General features: G+C 42.7%; 2 protein-coding genes across 3 annotated transcripts; one reads left to right on the top strand and one right to left on the bottom strand.

The window, feature by feature from the left end:
- Positions 1–441: 441 nt before the first annotated feature.
- srfbp1 (serum response factor binding protein 1) lies at positions 442–3,922 on the bottom strand. The gene is made up of 3 exons (XM_071526524.1): positions 3,855–3,922; positions 2,731–3,177; positions 442–2,594 (listed from the first exon to the last, which is right to left on the bottom strand). Exons 2-3 carry the CDS (start codon positions 3,175–3,177, stop codon positions 1,251–1,253), a joined length of 1,791 nt encoding a protein of 596 aa, XP_071382625.1. The 5' UTR covers positions 3,855–3,922; the 3' UTR covers positions 442–1,250.
- A 171-nt stretch (positions 3,923–4,093) lies between these two features.
- On the top strand, positions 4,094–15,758 carry maco1a (macoilin 1a). Of its 2 annotated transcripts, XM_071526519.1 has the most exons (11): positions 4,094–4,227; positions 5,341–5,482; positions 6,051–6,177; positions 6,345–6,468; positions 7,112–7,290; positions 9,054–9,591; positions 10,145–10,303; positions 11,676–11,858; positions 12,029–12,149; positions 12,824–12,998; positions 13,214–15,758. In XM_071526519.1, the coding sequence occupies exons 1-11, from the start codon at positions 4,148–4,150 to the stop codon at positions 13,414–13,416; spliced, it is 2,031 nt and encodes a 676-aa protein (XP_071382620.1). In that variant the 5' UTR covers positions 4,094–4,147; the 3' UTR covers positions 13,417–15,758. The 2 variants fall into 2 exon arrangements, with proteins under 2 accessions (XP_071382620.1, XP_071382621.1); XM_071526520.1 differs by lacking the exons at positions 7,112–7,290; positions 9,054–9,591.
- The last annotated feature ends 237 nt before the right edge of the window (positions 15,759–15,995 follow it).

The following is a 15,995-nucleotide window of genomic DNA, read 5'->3' on the forward strand; positions in this document are numbered from 1 at the left end:
GGAGCGCCTCTCCGGCCGCTGAAAAAATGGTTCCAGGAAGCTGCCGATGAATGAGAGGATGCAGTTTACCCGCGAAACTCAGATTTCCCGGGAAAGTTTTGAAACAGATTTGCATGTAAGCTGCTATTGGCCAACGCTGCAGACGTATCAGTGTATACGCAAGGACGTACAGGTAGCCAGCCAATGGCCACAGTGCTCTGGAACGAAAAATAAAGTATCTTATGTTTTTTGCTTGGTACACGATTTTATACGTTTTTACTTCATGTGCTGTATTTCTGTTTTTATGATTGAGAAATGGACGTTTTTGTAATGCAGTGACATATTTAAGTATTTTCGTTCTTTATAAAATAAGGGTATTTTATTCAAACGGCTACATATATGATACAAGCAATGATAAATGTCCACGATAAATACCGCTGGGGGGAAAATTCAAGAAGCTCGGAAAGTAATGAATTTGAAAATAACTGACAGCATAAAGGAAAATAAAAACACAGATGATAAAAACATTTTAATGTAGAGATAAGCAATCTCCTTTAGGATAAAGAATATAAATGAGATACTTTTCTATTGTTTAAACACAACAAATATAAACAACAAGTAGCAAAAACAAGTAAAAGTCATCTGATTAAAGGCCTTGCTGCCCATGATGTTATGTGTGTTGCCATACATCAAACCCATAGTATTAAATCTATACAATAACTATTGCTCTACCATCACAAGAAACAGAAGGGTATGTGGGTTTGGGCATAGTAGAGGAACTACTTACTTACTAAATCCCCACTTCTTAAATGTTTGTGTAGAGCTGGAGCACATCCTTGCAAATTGCTAGGTGCTCCTCAAAACTGTTAACTGGTAAATGTATTACATGGTCAATTCATATACACAACGTGATCCAATTTGGGTGCTCAATTACGTTGGAAAAATTAGCAAAGAACTCAGAGATAACAAATTCAAACACAGTATAATTCAATCATATTTAGGAATCACAGTATTTTAACATATTTCTGTTTCATACGTAAACACCACGCTTGGTTTTCCTTTTCCAGTACAAAGGGGGGGAAGGGAGGTTTACACATCGCAACACATCAAGTCACTGAATTGGCCTGAGTCTACTACTTGTAGTCGCAACTAGACTGGGCATCCACCATGACAACCTTGACACTTTACTAGTGTACCAGATAATGAGAATCACCCAAATATGCCATGTGGCCCCCTCAACCAAAGCAGTGTCAATAAAGAACCAACTGGGTTCAGTCATCGTCATCAAACTTGATCTTCTTCCCCTGGAACGCCAGGATCTGTCCTTGCTGCTCCTTCCTTTTCTTACTGGCCTCCCAGGATGGGTGCAGCACCTGCTGCGGTGCCTGATGAGAAAAGGCACCTCCCCCCCTTCGATCCTGTTGCCTGGCAACATCACCCCTGCCCCGTCCCCTCCCTCTCCCGGCAAAGGCAGAGCCCCTTCCCTCCGACTCGGGACGTCTGCTGAACCCTGGTTTTCCTTCTGGCCTTCTGTCCTGCTTTTGGAGCTCAGAGGGCCTATCAGAATATCTGTCAGGACCGCCTCTGCCCCTCTGTCCTCCTCGCCCCCCGAATTTATTCCCACCCCTGCCTCCGCCGCCCCGGCCCTGCCCGCCCCGGCCCTGCCCGCCCCGGCCCTGCCCGCCCCGGCCGGGCTTAGACCCAGACAGGGAAGAACAGAAGACAGACTGAAACCCGCTCGCTTTCGACTTCAGCCTGGACTCCAGCTCATCAAGCTCGCTCTGCCCCTGGTCCGACGTTTTCAGCGGGTCTGTCGAGTCGCTTTTCACCTCGCTCTTCTCCTGCTTCTTCTCCTCCCCCTCTCCCTCTCCACTTTTCTTCTTCTTCTTGAACCTGCTCACTTTCCCCAGGAAGAAGTCGTCCTCGCCGTCGCTCTCCGACTGGGAGGACTGCTTGTGGAAGCGCTCCTCTGTGCTGTCATCGAAGTACTCCTTCTCTTCATCACCTGACGACTCCAAGTCACTCTCTTCCTCATCTTCCTTTTGCTGAAGCACTTTAGGCGCAGGCTTCAGATTGGGTTTCTTTTTTTGTGGTGTATTTTTCACAAGGACCTTCGCCTCTGTGTTTTTTGCAGATGCAGTTCTCACACTTTTGGTCTCTGGAGCTGCTGGCATTTCTTTGTTCTGAAGATCAGTAGTTTCATCTGAAGGAGTTGCTTTCTCCTCCTCCTTTTCAGAAGGTTCATCAACTGTTGTGTTTTCACCGTCTTTGAGGAGACCATCTCCCTCCTCATCATCCGTCATTTCCTTTTCCTCCACTGCACTGTCCTCCTCTTCTTCCTCATCCTTCCTTTCTCCTCCTCCTCTATCGCTGTCTGTTGACTGAACAGTCACCTTTTCAGCTTCTTTTTGCGCCTTTCCCCTTTGTTCTCCCCGATTCCCACCCTTCATCCTCTCCTCTTTGAAGGCTTTGACAGCAGCTTTGATGACCTCGATCTTCTTGCTGAACTGAGGGTGGGTGGCGATGCGCGCTATGGCCCGGTCCGAAATAGTAGACTTTGGGTTTTTACACACTAGATCAAAGTTGAGATTCTTCAGCAAGGCTGTCTTGGTCACCTAACAATGAAGAAAAAATCATCATCATTCATCAAAATCATTCTTTCATTTGACGTGGAATTGTTAGGGAACTTGAGTTTGATCTGTAAAACAGAACTTATGAAGTGTAGGAATGGGAAGGGAAAGGTGAACCTACCAGGTCTGGTAAGAGGGCCTTCATCACATGGATCTCCTCCAGCAGTCTGGCAGCTCTCCTCTGGTTCCTCTCCATGTCCGCCTCTTTTCCCTTCTTCTTCTTCAGGGCCGGAATCTGCCGCGTCAGCTTCCTGATGACCAGAGTCCTCACCCTCTTCACCTCCTTCCTCATCCTCACCACTTCGTTGTTGAGGTTCAGGACCTCAGGATCCTTTTTCTCCTTCGGTTGACCAGGCAATGGCATCCGTTTCTCAGTCTTATCTGTGGCCTGTGGCATCGGTTGCTCCTCGTTTTCCTCCACCACTTTCTCCTCCTCTTCCTCCTCTTCTACCACTTCTTCCTCCTCCTCTGCTTCCTTCTCCTCCTCTTCCTCCACCACTTCTTCCTCCTTCTCTTTTTCCTCAGCGGATTGCACCATTTTCTCCATCTTCATCTCAGTATGTAACATCTGTTGAAACATAGCCCAGTTTAGATTATGAATGAATGGACAATACACAAGGAAAAGAACATTAATTGAATATTTCATGAATGTATAGTTTTCATATCAGTAGTTCAACCACTGGTCACTATAACTGACCATGAATGGAAGTCTCCTATGCAACATCACAATTTCCCATTGAGAAAGTTGGCAACCTGAAGAACATTATTTACCATTACCACTACTGACAGGAAAAACTATAATAGGGGAAAACCTGATAATTTAGCTACAGTTTCCCAGAACACAGGTATGGTGTTTAGTCTGCACCATACCTAGGATAAAAAGTGTTTTATCATAATTAGGTATCCAAAAAAGAACCGTTTTAACGCTGTAACATGCACTGGATCTAAAACTAGGACCAAAACAGAGACAGATCAGGACAAACTAACCCCAATACGTTCTGTTCTCTCTTTTATACCGACTAGCATATGACAACTGTTTTTTCTCCAAGCACCCCTTGATAATTTTGTTAAATATCTGTCAAATATCAAGACTGCCAAAACAAACGTGGCTGAGTAAGCATGGACAAGTTGATACCATGTAACACTGTGTAAATGAGGTTATCTGTCAAGTTGCGCTATTACCAGAACAGACTGCAGCAAATGTAATAGAATTAAAACACCGTAACCAACTGGTATCGCACTTACCTTTAATTTGTGACTATAAAACTTTAAAATTGAGCAAAACGTTGAGTCTCAGGGAGCGGCCATGTTTCGTACGCTGCTGACGGCGGCGTGACGTCAGACGTTAGCAAAGGGACGCAGCGTGTCGTGAAAAGGGGAGGGCCTTCCGCGGACTGTTTTTATTTATTTCTTTGTTTCATGTGCATAAAACAACAACAATGGTGGATAATTGAAGAAGTGTGCATATTAGGATGACCGTATGACATTTCCTGTTACATTTACCAGACTGATATCACAGGTGAATCAACAGGGGGAGGATGAAGCGGCGCAATGCGGACTGCAGCAAACTCCGACGGCCGTTAAAACGGAACCGAATCACCGAGGGTATATATAGCAGGTACGAAAAACGGGGCTGGAGGGACGTTATTGTATAACAATGGCGCCTCTCTGCATATGTCAAGATAGGGCCGCTAGCGTGTGTTATACCCATAATGAAGCACTTTTCGGGTCGGAGCTAGAAAAGCTTTGAATGAACGTGTCCGCATACTGTCAATTTTGTATAGGCCTGCTTGTGTGACATCTCATACATGACATTCTAGCTAGAGATTTGTCCTTAGCTAGCTAGTTAAATGCATACAATTCTGTCTAAAACCTCGCAGTGAGATTGTATGAGCATCAAAATATGCACTGTAGCACATTCCCCTCAATGGAAATTCTTGCAGTGAAAAGATAAAACGTTAACTTGTATGGATGATAACGCTTGAGAGATGACAGCAGCGACGTCGGAGGCGCTCGTTTTAAAGCCCGGGGTAACGCCGACGGCGGGGCTCTAGCCTTTGCTTTGTCTGGCAGATTTCTAAATCTGAAAGCGCAAATTTAAGATTAAATGTTACCATCAAAGTCGTTAAGTACATGGACCTTGAGAATTTCAAGATAAGCTAGCATGATGTTATGTTGCACACATTATCTCAGCAGATTAAGTTCATTCATTTCAAGATATGTCTTTGCCTGCAGTTTCATTGATGGCAAACTGGAATAGTGAAAACAGATGTGCAGAAAGTAACATGCCCTGACATGACACTGCCTCTCTCTCTCTCTCACAATATGCAAATTCAATCTTCACCTTATTTGGATCCTGAGCTAAAAGTTTTGTAGATTGTTATCTATTTAAATCTGGAAAAAAAAGGGTTAAAAATATTAGACTCGTTCAGAATGGCCAGATTTGTATGCATGGGCACCATTATGTTGGATTTTGTCAGCCTTCAGACCTAGTTGGAGCATGAGGTCACATACTGTCTGTCACACTAAAGATGTTGCTCTTACAAACACTAGACTGTTTTCTAAACCTGATGTCCAAATGCCTGTGATGATATCATCTAAATCCATGACAGGCTTTGTCCAGTAGCTCCTCTTACTGTCTCTCTCTCTGTTTAACCTAGTCTGGTAGTCTTTTCCTCATCTCCCTCTCTCTCTCTCTCTCTCTCTCTCTCTATCTTGTTTTCTCCTGCAGTACATTCCTGTACCTGAAGTTCCTGGTAGTGTGGGTGTTGGTGCTGCTGGCCGACTTTGTGCTGGAGTTCAGGTTTGAGTACCTGTGGCCCTTCTGGCTTTTCATCCGAAGTGTCTACGACTCCTTCAGATATCAGGGGCTGGTAAGAGTTTGTATGACCCCCCTTCCACCTGGCACTAACATGCGTTCTGGGTGATCGGATTGTATTCTGATACAGCAAAAGCACATAAAATCCAGGTGTAAGTGCACCCAAAACATAGGTCAAAGACGCATTTGCCCACATTAACAACAAAGCGTTAAGACAATGCGTCTCCAAACCACATGGCAAATATGCAATGGAAATGAACTTCAGTACATTGATCCAACATGGAAACACACTCAAATCAAACAGGTGGCAGGCAGCTAAGATAGTAAAATACTTTTAACTGTCAGTTTTAAAGGATGTAAATATTACAAAAGGAAGTGTGCGGCAGTCTGCATTTGGACAAGGGAAAGAATTTTTTTTTATTGTATACATTTAATGTAAGGTGCAGATTGCATTTAATATCTAGACACGTTTGGGTACAAGACACATGTTAATATCAGGTGTAATAGGGGGCTGTGTTTGTGGACATAGGGCATATACTGTATGTGTGTTCTCTATACTGAAAATGATTCTGCCCTGTTGTTGTTTCATATTTACCTTTCTGTCTGTTCTCTCCTCCGCTCAGGCGTTCTCTGTCTTCTTTGTGTGTGTGGCGTTTACGTCAGACATCATCTGCCTCCTCTTCATCCCCGTCCAATGGCTGTTCTTTGCTGCCAGCACCTACGTATGGGTCCAGTATGTCTGGCACACAGGTTAGTCCAAGTTTTCTCTCTGGATTCTTTCTATATCTGCCAGCGAACCAGCCACTCTCACCTCAAAGACTTGGTGTACAAGAAGAAATGTGTTCCTGTCAGGTTTCTTCGGTGCCAAACTCAAGAGTGCTGATTTTTTTTTTCTTTTGTCTCTTGCTTCCATGCAGAGAGAGGAGTCTGTCTACCCACTGTATCGCTGTGGATCCTGTTTGTGTACATCGAAGCCGCCATCCGCTTCAAAGACCTGAAGAACTTTCATGTGGACCTGTGTCGACCCTTCGCTGCTCATTGGTAAATGTCAGCTTGTTTTATTGTTGTGCTGTTGTTCATGCCTTACAACAATTTTTGCCCATGATAAATAGTAAAAAAAAAAAATTCTCTGATTATAAAACATATCATTTCAATCCTCACTTCTGATTAGCTGAGACAAGGAAGCCGTAAAATAAACAATAAATGCACATCTTTGACCACATTGCAGTTAATTTAAATATGAATTATATAGTATTTTAACAAATAAACACACACCTATGACTGCATAACGGTGAGTTTGATTATTAATGTGCTGACCAAAAATTGGCATTCATGCTGGTACTTTGCTTAACAGCAACATTATTTAGCTACATTTCAAGAACTATATTGTTTGGTGGAAGATCAACATTTAAATATCAATTAAAAAAACGAAAGATTTATTGAATATTTGTGTTCTTTCTATTTAATACGATGGTGTATTACCTCCATTTTATAAAAGCAACAAGCTAGTCGATGCCAAGCTTTGCAGTGAGGGTTTTACTCTGCTTGGCGTTGTGCCTAACAGCGCCTCTCAGCTCTTCTAAAATCACTGTAAACCACAGCCTCTCGTGGCTTATTGCCTAAATAATGCGTCCGGCACACCTGTATTAAAATTTCACCCTCTGTGTTTCCCTCCACCTTCCAGTATCGGCTACCCAGTGGTGACTCTGGGCTTCGGCTTCAAGAGTTACGTCAGCTACAAGATGCGACTGAGGAAACAGAAGGAAGTGCAGAAGGAGAATGAATTCTACATGCAGCTCCTACAGCAGGCTCTGCCGCCAGAGCAACAGATGCTGCAGAGACAGGAGAGGGAGGCAGAGGAGGGTGAGACACACACATACACATATATACAGTCACTTGTGCAACAGATGCTAGTGCAAAAGAAGTGATAAAACATGGATACAGCTTTTATACACGCTACCTGACCTTCAATTCAGTGGTGCTTTATTGGCATGAAATACAAAACTACTTACTGCCAAAGCAAAACGCAACAAATTGAGGGCTTGGAGCCAAAGGGGCGTAAGTGCGTTATAGTAGATTTTACAGGAGAGCCAAAACAAATTTTGATCAAACTTGGATCAGCTGCTGTTACCACATACTAAGCACAATATTTTAACTTTTTGTGTTATCAGATTGAGCATTACTGTAAAAACAATACTGCCACAGTTTAAGTTGAATTATATTTGTTAACTCTTTTAAAAATGGCAAAAGAGTGAAATACGCCTTTTTGTCCCAATACAGCCATGCAGACTATGGGCGTATGTAAGTAAACAATTGTAAAACACATTCATTTTAATACAAATCTAGCAATTACACTTCAATCAACACTGAAATATAAAAGAAATATAAAACAAGATCAGAATGAATATCTTTATCTTGAAGTAATGCTCAACAAATTTCACCAAGGCCTTTAAAATTGTAGGCTACATGGAACATATCAAATTGATTGATACATTTTTTTCTGTTAAAAACTTTTAATAAACCTTTTTAATAAACCTCTATAGACATAAGAAACGACTTTTGATTCTAAACTACTACTGTTTTTTTCTTTTGCTAGTATAATACATTTGTGTATGTGTCCCAGGATGCATCACTTATTGATGTGTCCTGGGACACATTCAAAGACCTGTAAAACTCCTCATAACACTGAGGGAGAACTTCAACTACCAGCAGTCTTACTATCAGAGCTCATCTTGACCAGTTCACACTCCTAACATTATAAAATAACATTTTGAATCTATAGGCCTAAGTATTTCATGGGAATATTAACATATTTACATTCATCTAATATTGACCTAGAATATTAATTACGTCAGCATGCATTTTGAGTTGACCTAAGTGCTGTTAGAATCCTCTACCCACAATGCTTGTTCAGTGTCAAAAGTGGGGTTTTGCTTGGTGTCAAAAGGGCATAAGTGCAGTTACGCCCTTTTGACATCAAGCAAAACCCTACTTTTACTGTTACGGCTTTCAGTTTTTGTTTAATTAAAACTTATGGGTCATGATTTCAGTTGTGTCCTTTTGGCACTGAAAAGATCTCACTGAGACCTTTCAATTGATATATAATACTCATATTCGCCCAAAATCGCACTTACGCGCCTTTGGCTCCAAGCCCTCGAAATATAGATTCAGTGAGCAACCATGACAGTGTGACATCAGGTCAGGATACTCGTGGATAGGGAACAAGTGAGACAAAGTGTTTACTGTCAATGTTGAAGGACGTAAATATTACGCAATGAATTATTGGATTAATCAAACCATTAATGATTGATTAATGGTGATTGGCAGATTGTATATCCAGTGACATACACTCTGCATTCCCCACATTTTCCATTGTTTGTCCATCCTCTCTGAAATTGTGACAGGTTAAGACATATTTTGTGGGTTTTCTGCCAGGCTGAGTCTGTATCTCGTCAAGAATTTCCTCAAGTTTTTATTAGTCACAATGGTCCAGTAGTTTATCATCATCTACTGTCTGTTTAGCGTCAAGTATAGTTCCAGTTTGCTTTGGAATTTGGTTAATTCTCTCCAGTATGCTTTCATATTTTCTCTTTCTAACCCTGCCTCCACTTCCTTTCTTCCAGCAGCATTAGCTAAAGGGATCTCAGAGGTAGATCCCGCGCCAGTGTCTCAAAACGGAGCACCTCCCGGAAAGAAAAACACTCCGGTCCCGTTACCGGAACTGGAGTACCGGGAAAAGGGGAAGGACAGTAATGCAAAAGAGCGCGAGGGCAAAAAACAACACACAGTAGGAATCAATAACAACAGTATTATACATACACTGGACTCCAAACTACAGGAGACGGAGTATATTGAGAACCACGTTGGGGGGAAGAGACTGAACAACGACCTAGCGGGAGAACACACACACACCGATACCAACACACACTCTCCTAAAGAGGAGACGGGAGGGACGGGGAAGAACTACAAAAACGCCGGCGGAGGCGGGGGCAGCGTCTCCAACTCGTCCCCTCGGAATCACAGCTCCACCAACGGGAGCGTGCCGCCGGGCTCGTCGTCCAATAAGAACGAGAAGAAGCAGAAGGGGTCCGGGAAGGGTCAGAAGGACCCCGTGGAGAACTGCATCCCCAACAACCAGCTGGGCAAGCCGGACGCACTAGTACGGTAAGACTCACACGCACACACACTTTCCCCAAAACACCCATTACTCTTCTTGCCACACATCCTGTTAGGGTTGGAGCGATATGCATTTTTGAAGGCCGATATTGATATCAGCAATATTCAGTATCTATAAATTTGATTGAAAATGACAAGGACTCAGTGACCCCACATCATTTTATTCTTGGCAGAGTGGAAAAAGCCTCTGCAACAGCTCTGAAACTCTCCATTGAAAGCCAGACAAATTCAATTATTTTAGGTGGGTTAGCAGCTCCTTAAGGCAGGATGAGCCAGGTTTCATTGCAGGTTTTACAGACTGTGGAGTAAAATCCTTCCACACCACACTGGTCAGCCATCTAAAATTGAAATAATAACAACAAGACTAACATCTTCACTGGCTGTGGTCAGGGATCCGATTTTTAATAAAAGGCCAATATCTGTCTAACCCCACACCCTGTCACTCCGCTTCCCTGCTGTTACCCCAATTCTCCTTCTCTTTAACTTCATCTCACCCACTCAACTCCATCCCTCTTTCTGCCTCCCTCCTCCTCCCCTGCAGGCTGGAGCAGGACGTGAAGCGTCTGAAGGCCGATCTTCAGGCCAGCAGACAGCTGGAGTCGGAGCTGCGGAGTCACCTGTCCTCTCTGAGCAGCCAGGACCGCAGCCTTCGCTCCGAACTGGGCCAGCTCCGCCAGGACAACGAGCTGCTGCAGAACAAGTGAGGATGCATGTATATACACTCACCTAGACTCCGATCAGAATCACTTGCGTCACCAAGTAACAATAAATGCAATTTGTCTTGGGGATATTGGTGCACAGACATTTTGATAACTAAAGCTTGGGACACACTACGCAACTGAGCAGACTGTGGAAACATTGGACATCACACACTTAACTGGCTTTAGCAGATTTTTTTGTCTTGCCGTCCTAGAGGCGCACACAGTACAGAGTTCTAGTGTCACAGAAAACCTATCTCGCAAATCAGTTGTGATGGCTGAATTGTGGCTATCATCAGCATAAATATTATGTGGTGTGGCCCCAGCTTAAAGGGGAACAAATTAGTCCATGACCTTTATCAACTTCTATTAGCGACCAGTAGCATTTGCAACAACGTCGATAGAATTTATTTCATCCTACACAACTCTCACAGCTCCCACCCCTCCTGCCTCCTTGAATTAGCCTGTAATTGACAAACAATAAAGTCCCACAATAGAGATGAGTAATCTAGCTAATTAGAGCAGAGATCTTATTTGGATCTCTCATAATATATAACTTGGCTCATGAAGGATTGACGGAAGCATGTAAGTGAAAGATGGAGTGTTTGAGCAGCACTATAACTTGTTAAAAGCAACAACTCTATATTCAGTGCGACAACCAGTGCCAAGTGTGCTGATCTTATGATTGCACCAGTGTTACTATAGACTGCTTTCACACTATTCCACTTTTTTCAAACTGCCAGTGCCTTTTTTACATTGAAGGAGAGCAGCCACAACGTGGGTGGAAAGCATCTGCTTTGGAAAAGTACTGCACCTGGAGTCTTTTTAAGCAGAGCGGAGTGCTTTCCATAGTTTAGAGAAGGTCACCTTTTAAAAGGAGATCAAGTGCTTTGCTTTTTTTATTAGCTGACAAATCACAAAGACAAGATTGGGTTCACACTGCATAGGCAAATGACAGTTTACGATAACAGCAACAACCATGATGACAATGGAGAAAACAGCAGTAGAAAAGTTGTTGGTAAAGTAAGTAATAAAGTATTAAGTTGATAAAAAGTCAGTATGAAGCTCATTGGCTGTGTTTCTGAGTTGGTGTTAAGTGTTAAGAGTTGGACATAAGTGGCTCTTGCAGCTAGTCATTAGGAAACAAAGTTAGTGGTGTGAAACCACTCTTTTTATAAGCATAAAATGCATTTGAGGCAGCGTTTTTTCTACAGAAAAAAGCAAAATGTGAACACTCCCGAAGAGGAAGTGTTAAAGTAGGACTATACCTTGTCCAAGGTGACAACCCGAAAACATTTCCGTCCCACACCCAGTGCAAAAGTGTGTTCATCCTATGATCCAACCAGGCTGACCATATTCTTCCCCATACTTCAGGCTCCACAGTGCCGTCCAGGCCAAGCAGAAGGACAAGCAGACCATCTCCCAGCTGGAGAAGAGGCTGAAGGCCGAGCAGGAGGCCCGCGCCCTGGCCGAGAAACAGCTGGCTGAGGAGAGGAAGAGGAAGAAGATGGAAGAGGCCACTGCTGCCAGGGCCGTAGCCTTAGCCGCCGCCACCAGGTAGACTTTAGATTAGATAAGATGATTGAATGAAGGATGTAATGAATCAATGAATGTCAATATATGAAGTGAACGTGAATCTGAATTTGAGTCTTTGTTGGTTTGAGCTATTGAATTTTGGAGATACTTTTTCTGTTTCACTCTTAAAACTGTTTTTCTCCGTCCATCAGAGGGGAGTGTACTGATTCTCTGCGTGGTCGCATCAGAGAGCTGGAGACGGAGTGTAAGAAGCTCAGCATGGACATGAAGCTGAAGGAGGAGCAGATTAGGGATCTGGAGGGCAAGTGTCAGGTGAGATAAGATAGTAAAACTCTTTTTTAATAGGATAATTGTTTGGGCTCAGTTCAGCTGCGTCACAAACTTAACAAACTTAGTTTTATTCATTCACAGACATGCATTTACTCTTGCAGAATAGCAAACGAAAATACATGCTAATCATTGGATGCCTGTCAACTCTGTGATTTGCTTGTGTTTCCTTGTTGGATCGATGTGCCATTTGCCTAGTTACTATCTGTGGATTGGAGATGCATTGCACTTACTCTTTGTTGTTAATGTGGTCAAATGCTTCCTGGTTGGATCTGTTTCTGTAATTTCTATTTGTGGATTGGAGAAGCATTGCATTTACACTTCGGTGTTTATGTGGCCAACTGTGTGTCACACACACAGTCCCATCACCCAGGATGCGTGTTAATGCCATATGGAAAGGCGGTCTATGACGTGACTAAAATTTGACTTAATTTTAATTATATTTTTATTAAAAGATTAAGACTACATTTCTTAACGGGGTGAAAACGATGTGAAAATGAACACGGTTTAGTCACTTTCACTAACTTTTTAGATTGGCACCCATACCTAGAATGTGGGTAGAGTAAAATGCAAAACAAGCACAAATACTGTATGTGTACCACTTCTTACTCCCCTCTTTTAACCCACTCAACTTCATCCTCATATCCTGTCCCATGCAGGAGCTGCGGAAGTATAAAGAGAATGAGAAGGACACGGAGGTGTTGATGTCGGCGCTGTCGGCCATGCAGGAGAAGACCCAGCACCTGGAGAACAGCCTGAGCGCCGAGACCAGGATCAAACTGGACCTCTTCTCCGCCCTGGGGGACGCCAAGAGGCAGCTGGAGATCGCACAAGGTAGATGTTGACTGTTGATTCATGCTGAAACGCACACCTGTGGAGGAGCACTGCTGTTTTGGGTTGTCATTCATTTAAGAACATGTTCAACATCTATTGTATTATAGTATATATCTAATTGGGCTATGGATCTGATCACCTTAGCTGCAAATTTTCATACAGCCCCAGCAGTAGCCCATGTCCTAATGCTGTGATATTTCCCCCCCCTCATCCAGGCCAGATCCACCAGAGGGAGCAGGAGATCGCCGACCTGAAGCAGAAGATAGCGGAGGTGATGGCGGTGATGCCCAGCCTGTCCTACTCGGCAGACAGCAGCAACCTGAGCCCCGTCACCCCGCACTACTCCTCCAAATTCATGGACAACAGTCCCTCCTCCCTGGACCCCAACGCCTCAGTCTACCAGCCCCTCAAAAAGTGACTCCGGCGTACACACTTTCCTCAGACAGAACTTTTATTTTTTTCCTTTCTTTATTTTGGTCAAGCTTTCAGTTCAAGTTTGGGTTCTTTTAAGTTTACCAGCCCCCTGACGATTTGTTTTGCACTCTTATTATACAACAGTTAGTTCCGGTCGGGTAATTTGATTGGACAGGAGGCATTCCGTGAGTGCTGATATACAGTATAGCAGCACTGGGACGTTTCACTATATGTATCACTCGAATCCTGAGGGAACTGTTTTTGTTGACGGGGACTAAAAGACAAAAAGCATAATCTGTTGTTGATAAATAGCTTTGTTTCTAGAACTGTTCTACAAAAGCAATATCACACTGGAGGTCCTGCTGTTATACTGCATATCAGCACTCTCTCTGGTGTTACATTGCTTAAATGTATCACATTGAGACAGTCTTAGACAAAAACACACACACATAACCCCACCACACATAGTATGTGTATTTGGGTCCTTTTTGGTTCATTTGGTGAACTGGATTGTGTTGAGGGGGCTGTGTAAGATTTTTTTTGTTGTGTTTTGGGATGTAGCCATTAGACAGTGTGATCTGTTTGGAGGTAAAACAAAGATGGAGGGGGGGGTGGGGGACACAGTTTGTTGGCCAAATGTCTTCTGAAGAGCCATCATGCATCGCTTTGTGTCAGTCTTCTTTTGCCCTATATTAATCCCCCTCTGCCATATTTTTTCTATATTGAATTGACACCCTGACTTTTAGTTTATATAGCAATTGGCTTTCCATGATGTTTTATCTTTATGGCAGAAAACATGCTTTCAGTTCAGATTTGAATTTGAAACGCACCTGTAAAGTAAAGCCCTCTGTGAGATAGATGAATGTAAAAGTACTATTCATGTTTTGATATCACCATAGCTTAAATCAGTGATTGTTTGTTTTTGTAATGAACATGTTTCAGTTCACTTAATGACAATTGTACTTTTTCTTTGTTTTCTAAAATAGTGATATTGAACAGATAGACATTTGCTTTGTTCCTCAGATTTTCCAACACTTACACAATTTATTCTCTTAATGCTGGAATAGTGGATTATCAGGAAGTGTTTCAAAGCAGATGCGGATTATGTCCTCAAAATAAGTTTGTGATAGATTCGACCTGGCACTGCCAAAACGTTTTAGGAATTCCACCTGTTTGCTGCAGACACACCCGTCCTCTCCCTCTGGACCAAATTAGAACCCGTTAGGCCATACTATTCACCGGATTTAATGATGTCTAGGTAACTGATTGTTACCCATTTGCAATTTTTACAGTGCCTTGCAATTTCTCTTTTATAAGATGCAGAAACCATATACTTCCCAATCCTGGGATCTAAAAGTGTCAAGCCTCAAGGCTGTCTCACTCTCTCACTCTCTCTCACCCTCTCTCTCTCTCTCTTTAGCTCTGATTTACTCTGTTCTCATTCGTACAAGGTCAAGCATTTTCTCACACCCTGATCATTTCAATTCAAGTTACAGTACCGAAAGGCTAAAGCAATGAAGGGTCACCTTGTACATCAGACACATTCAATCTGTCTACAACTGATTGGTCACGATTTTACAGACTTATGTTTGTCTCAAAGGGAAAACACAACACTGGACATGGTACATGTCATTTTGTAGTGACATAGTCTTGGTATGCCAAACACCAACCAAACTGATTGTCTATTATCATGCCCTAGAGTTGGCATTTAGTTGTTTACAACTGTACATTTACTTGCTGAGGAATGTTTTGTTTTTGGGGTTTTTTTGTTCGTTCATTTCAGTTCTTAAGTGCCAAGTGTTGATGTTCGGTTTGGTCTCCATCCATACTTTGATCGATGTAGTTAGCATAATGTTTGCAGAAGAGTATTGTTATTTTTGTCATTAGAACCTATCTGGATGGTGTTCTCGTGTTTACAAGGTTCTGGGTCGGTCATGGTAAAGCAAGCAGGCGGTCAGGTGGATCGATTGTGTTATTCTCGCGTTTACTTATTTGTTACAGATTTCTGTTCTCTTCAGTGGCACCTCCTTGATATTTCCCATCATGTTTGATTGCTCTCCTGACTATTTTTTGTTTTGTTTTGTTTTTTTTACCAGGGAGGATTCTGTGAATGTGTTGTGTTGGGAAAAGTTACCCCCTGATCATGTTGTGCTCTCATGTTGCCTACCTGGAAAAGTATTTATGTGGATCGCTCTGGCGTTGTGAATTTAGTTCTCCAGTTGTTTTTACAAGTTTGTGGGGAAGGAGAGGGAGGTAAAAAAAAAAAAAAAAAAAAGAAGTGCTTTGTTTGATCCTTTCATTGTTCCACCATGTTTATTTTCTTTACTCAAAGTGACGGTGGCTGTGTCCTCTCACTTTGAGCGTCACAATTAAAGAAAGTCTCGCTGGTGGCAATGCAAGCCGTTTAAACCGTTTGTGTCTCATGTTCTGTGTGTCCAGTGTTCCATTTCCTTACATAGATTCACACTATATCTTTTACAAATATTTCTGCAGGAAGCCAACTTTTCTACCAAATATTGATCACTAGATGGCGACAGTGGGTCCAGCACAACAGCACTGTCAGATGTCAAAACAAAGCAACGT

This window comes from Centroberyx affinis, unplaced genomic scaffold, assembly GCF_046629955.1.
Source record: "Centroberyx affinis isolate AG114_WGS23_722 - 3 ecotype Tasmania unplaced genomic scaffold, CSIRO-AGI_Caff_v1 ptg001421l_1, whole genome shotgun sequence".
Lineage (NCBI taxonomy): Eukaryota > Metazoa > Chordata > Actinopteri > Beryciformes > Berycidae > Centroberyx > Centroberyx affinis.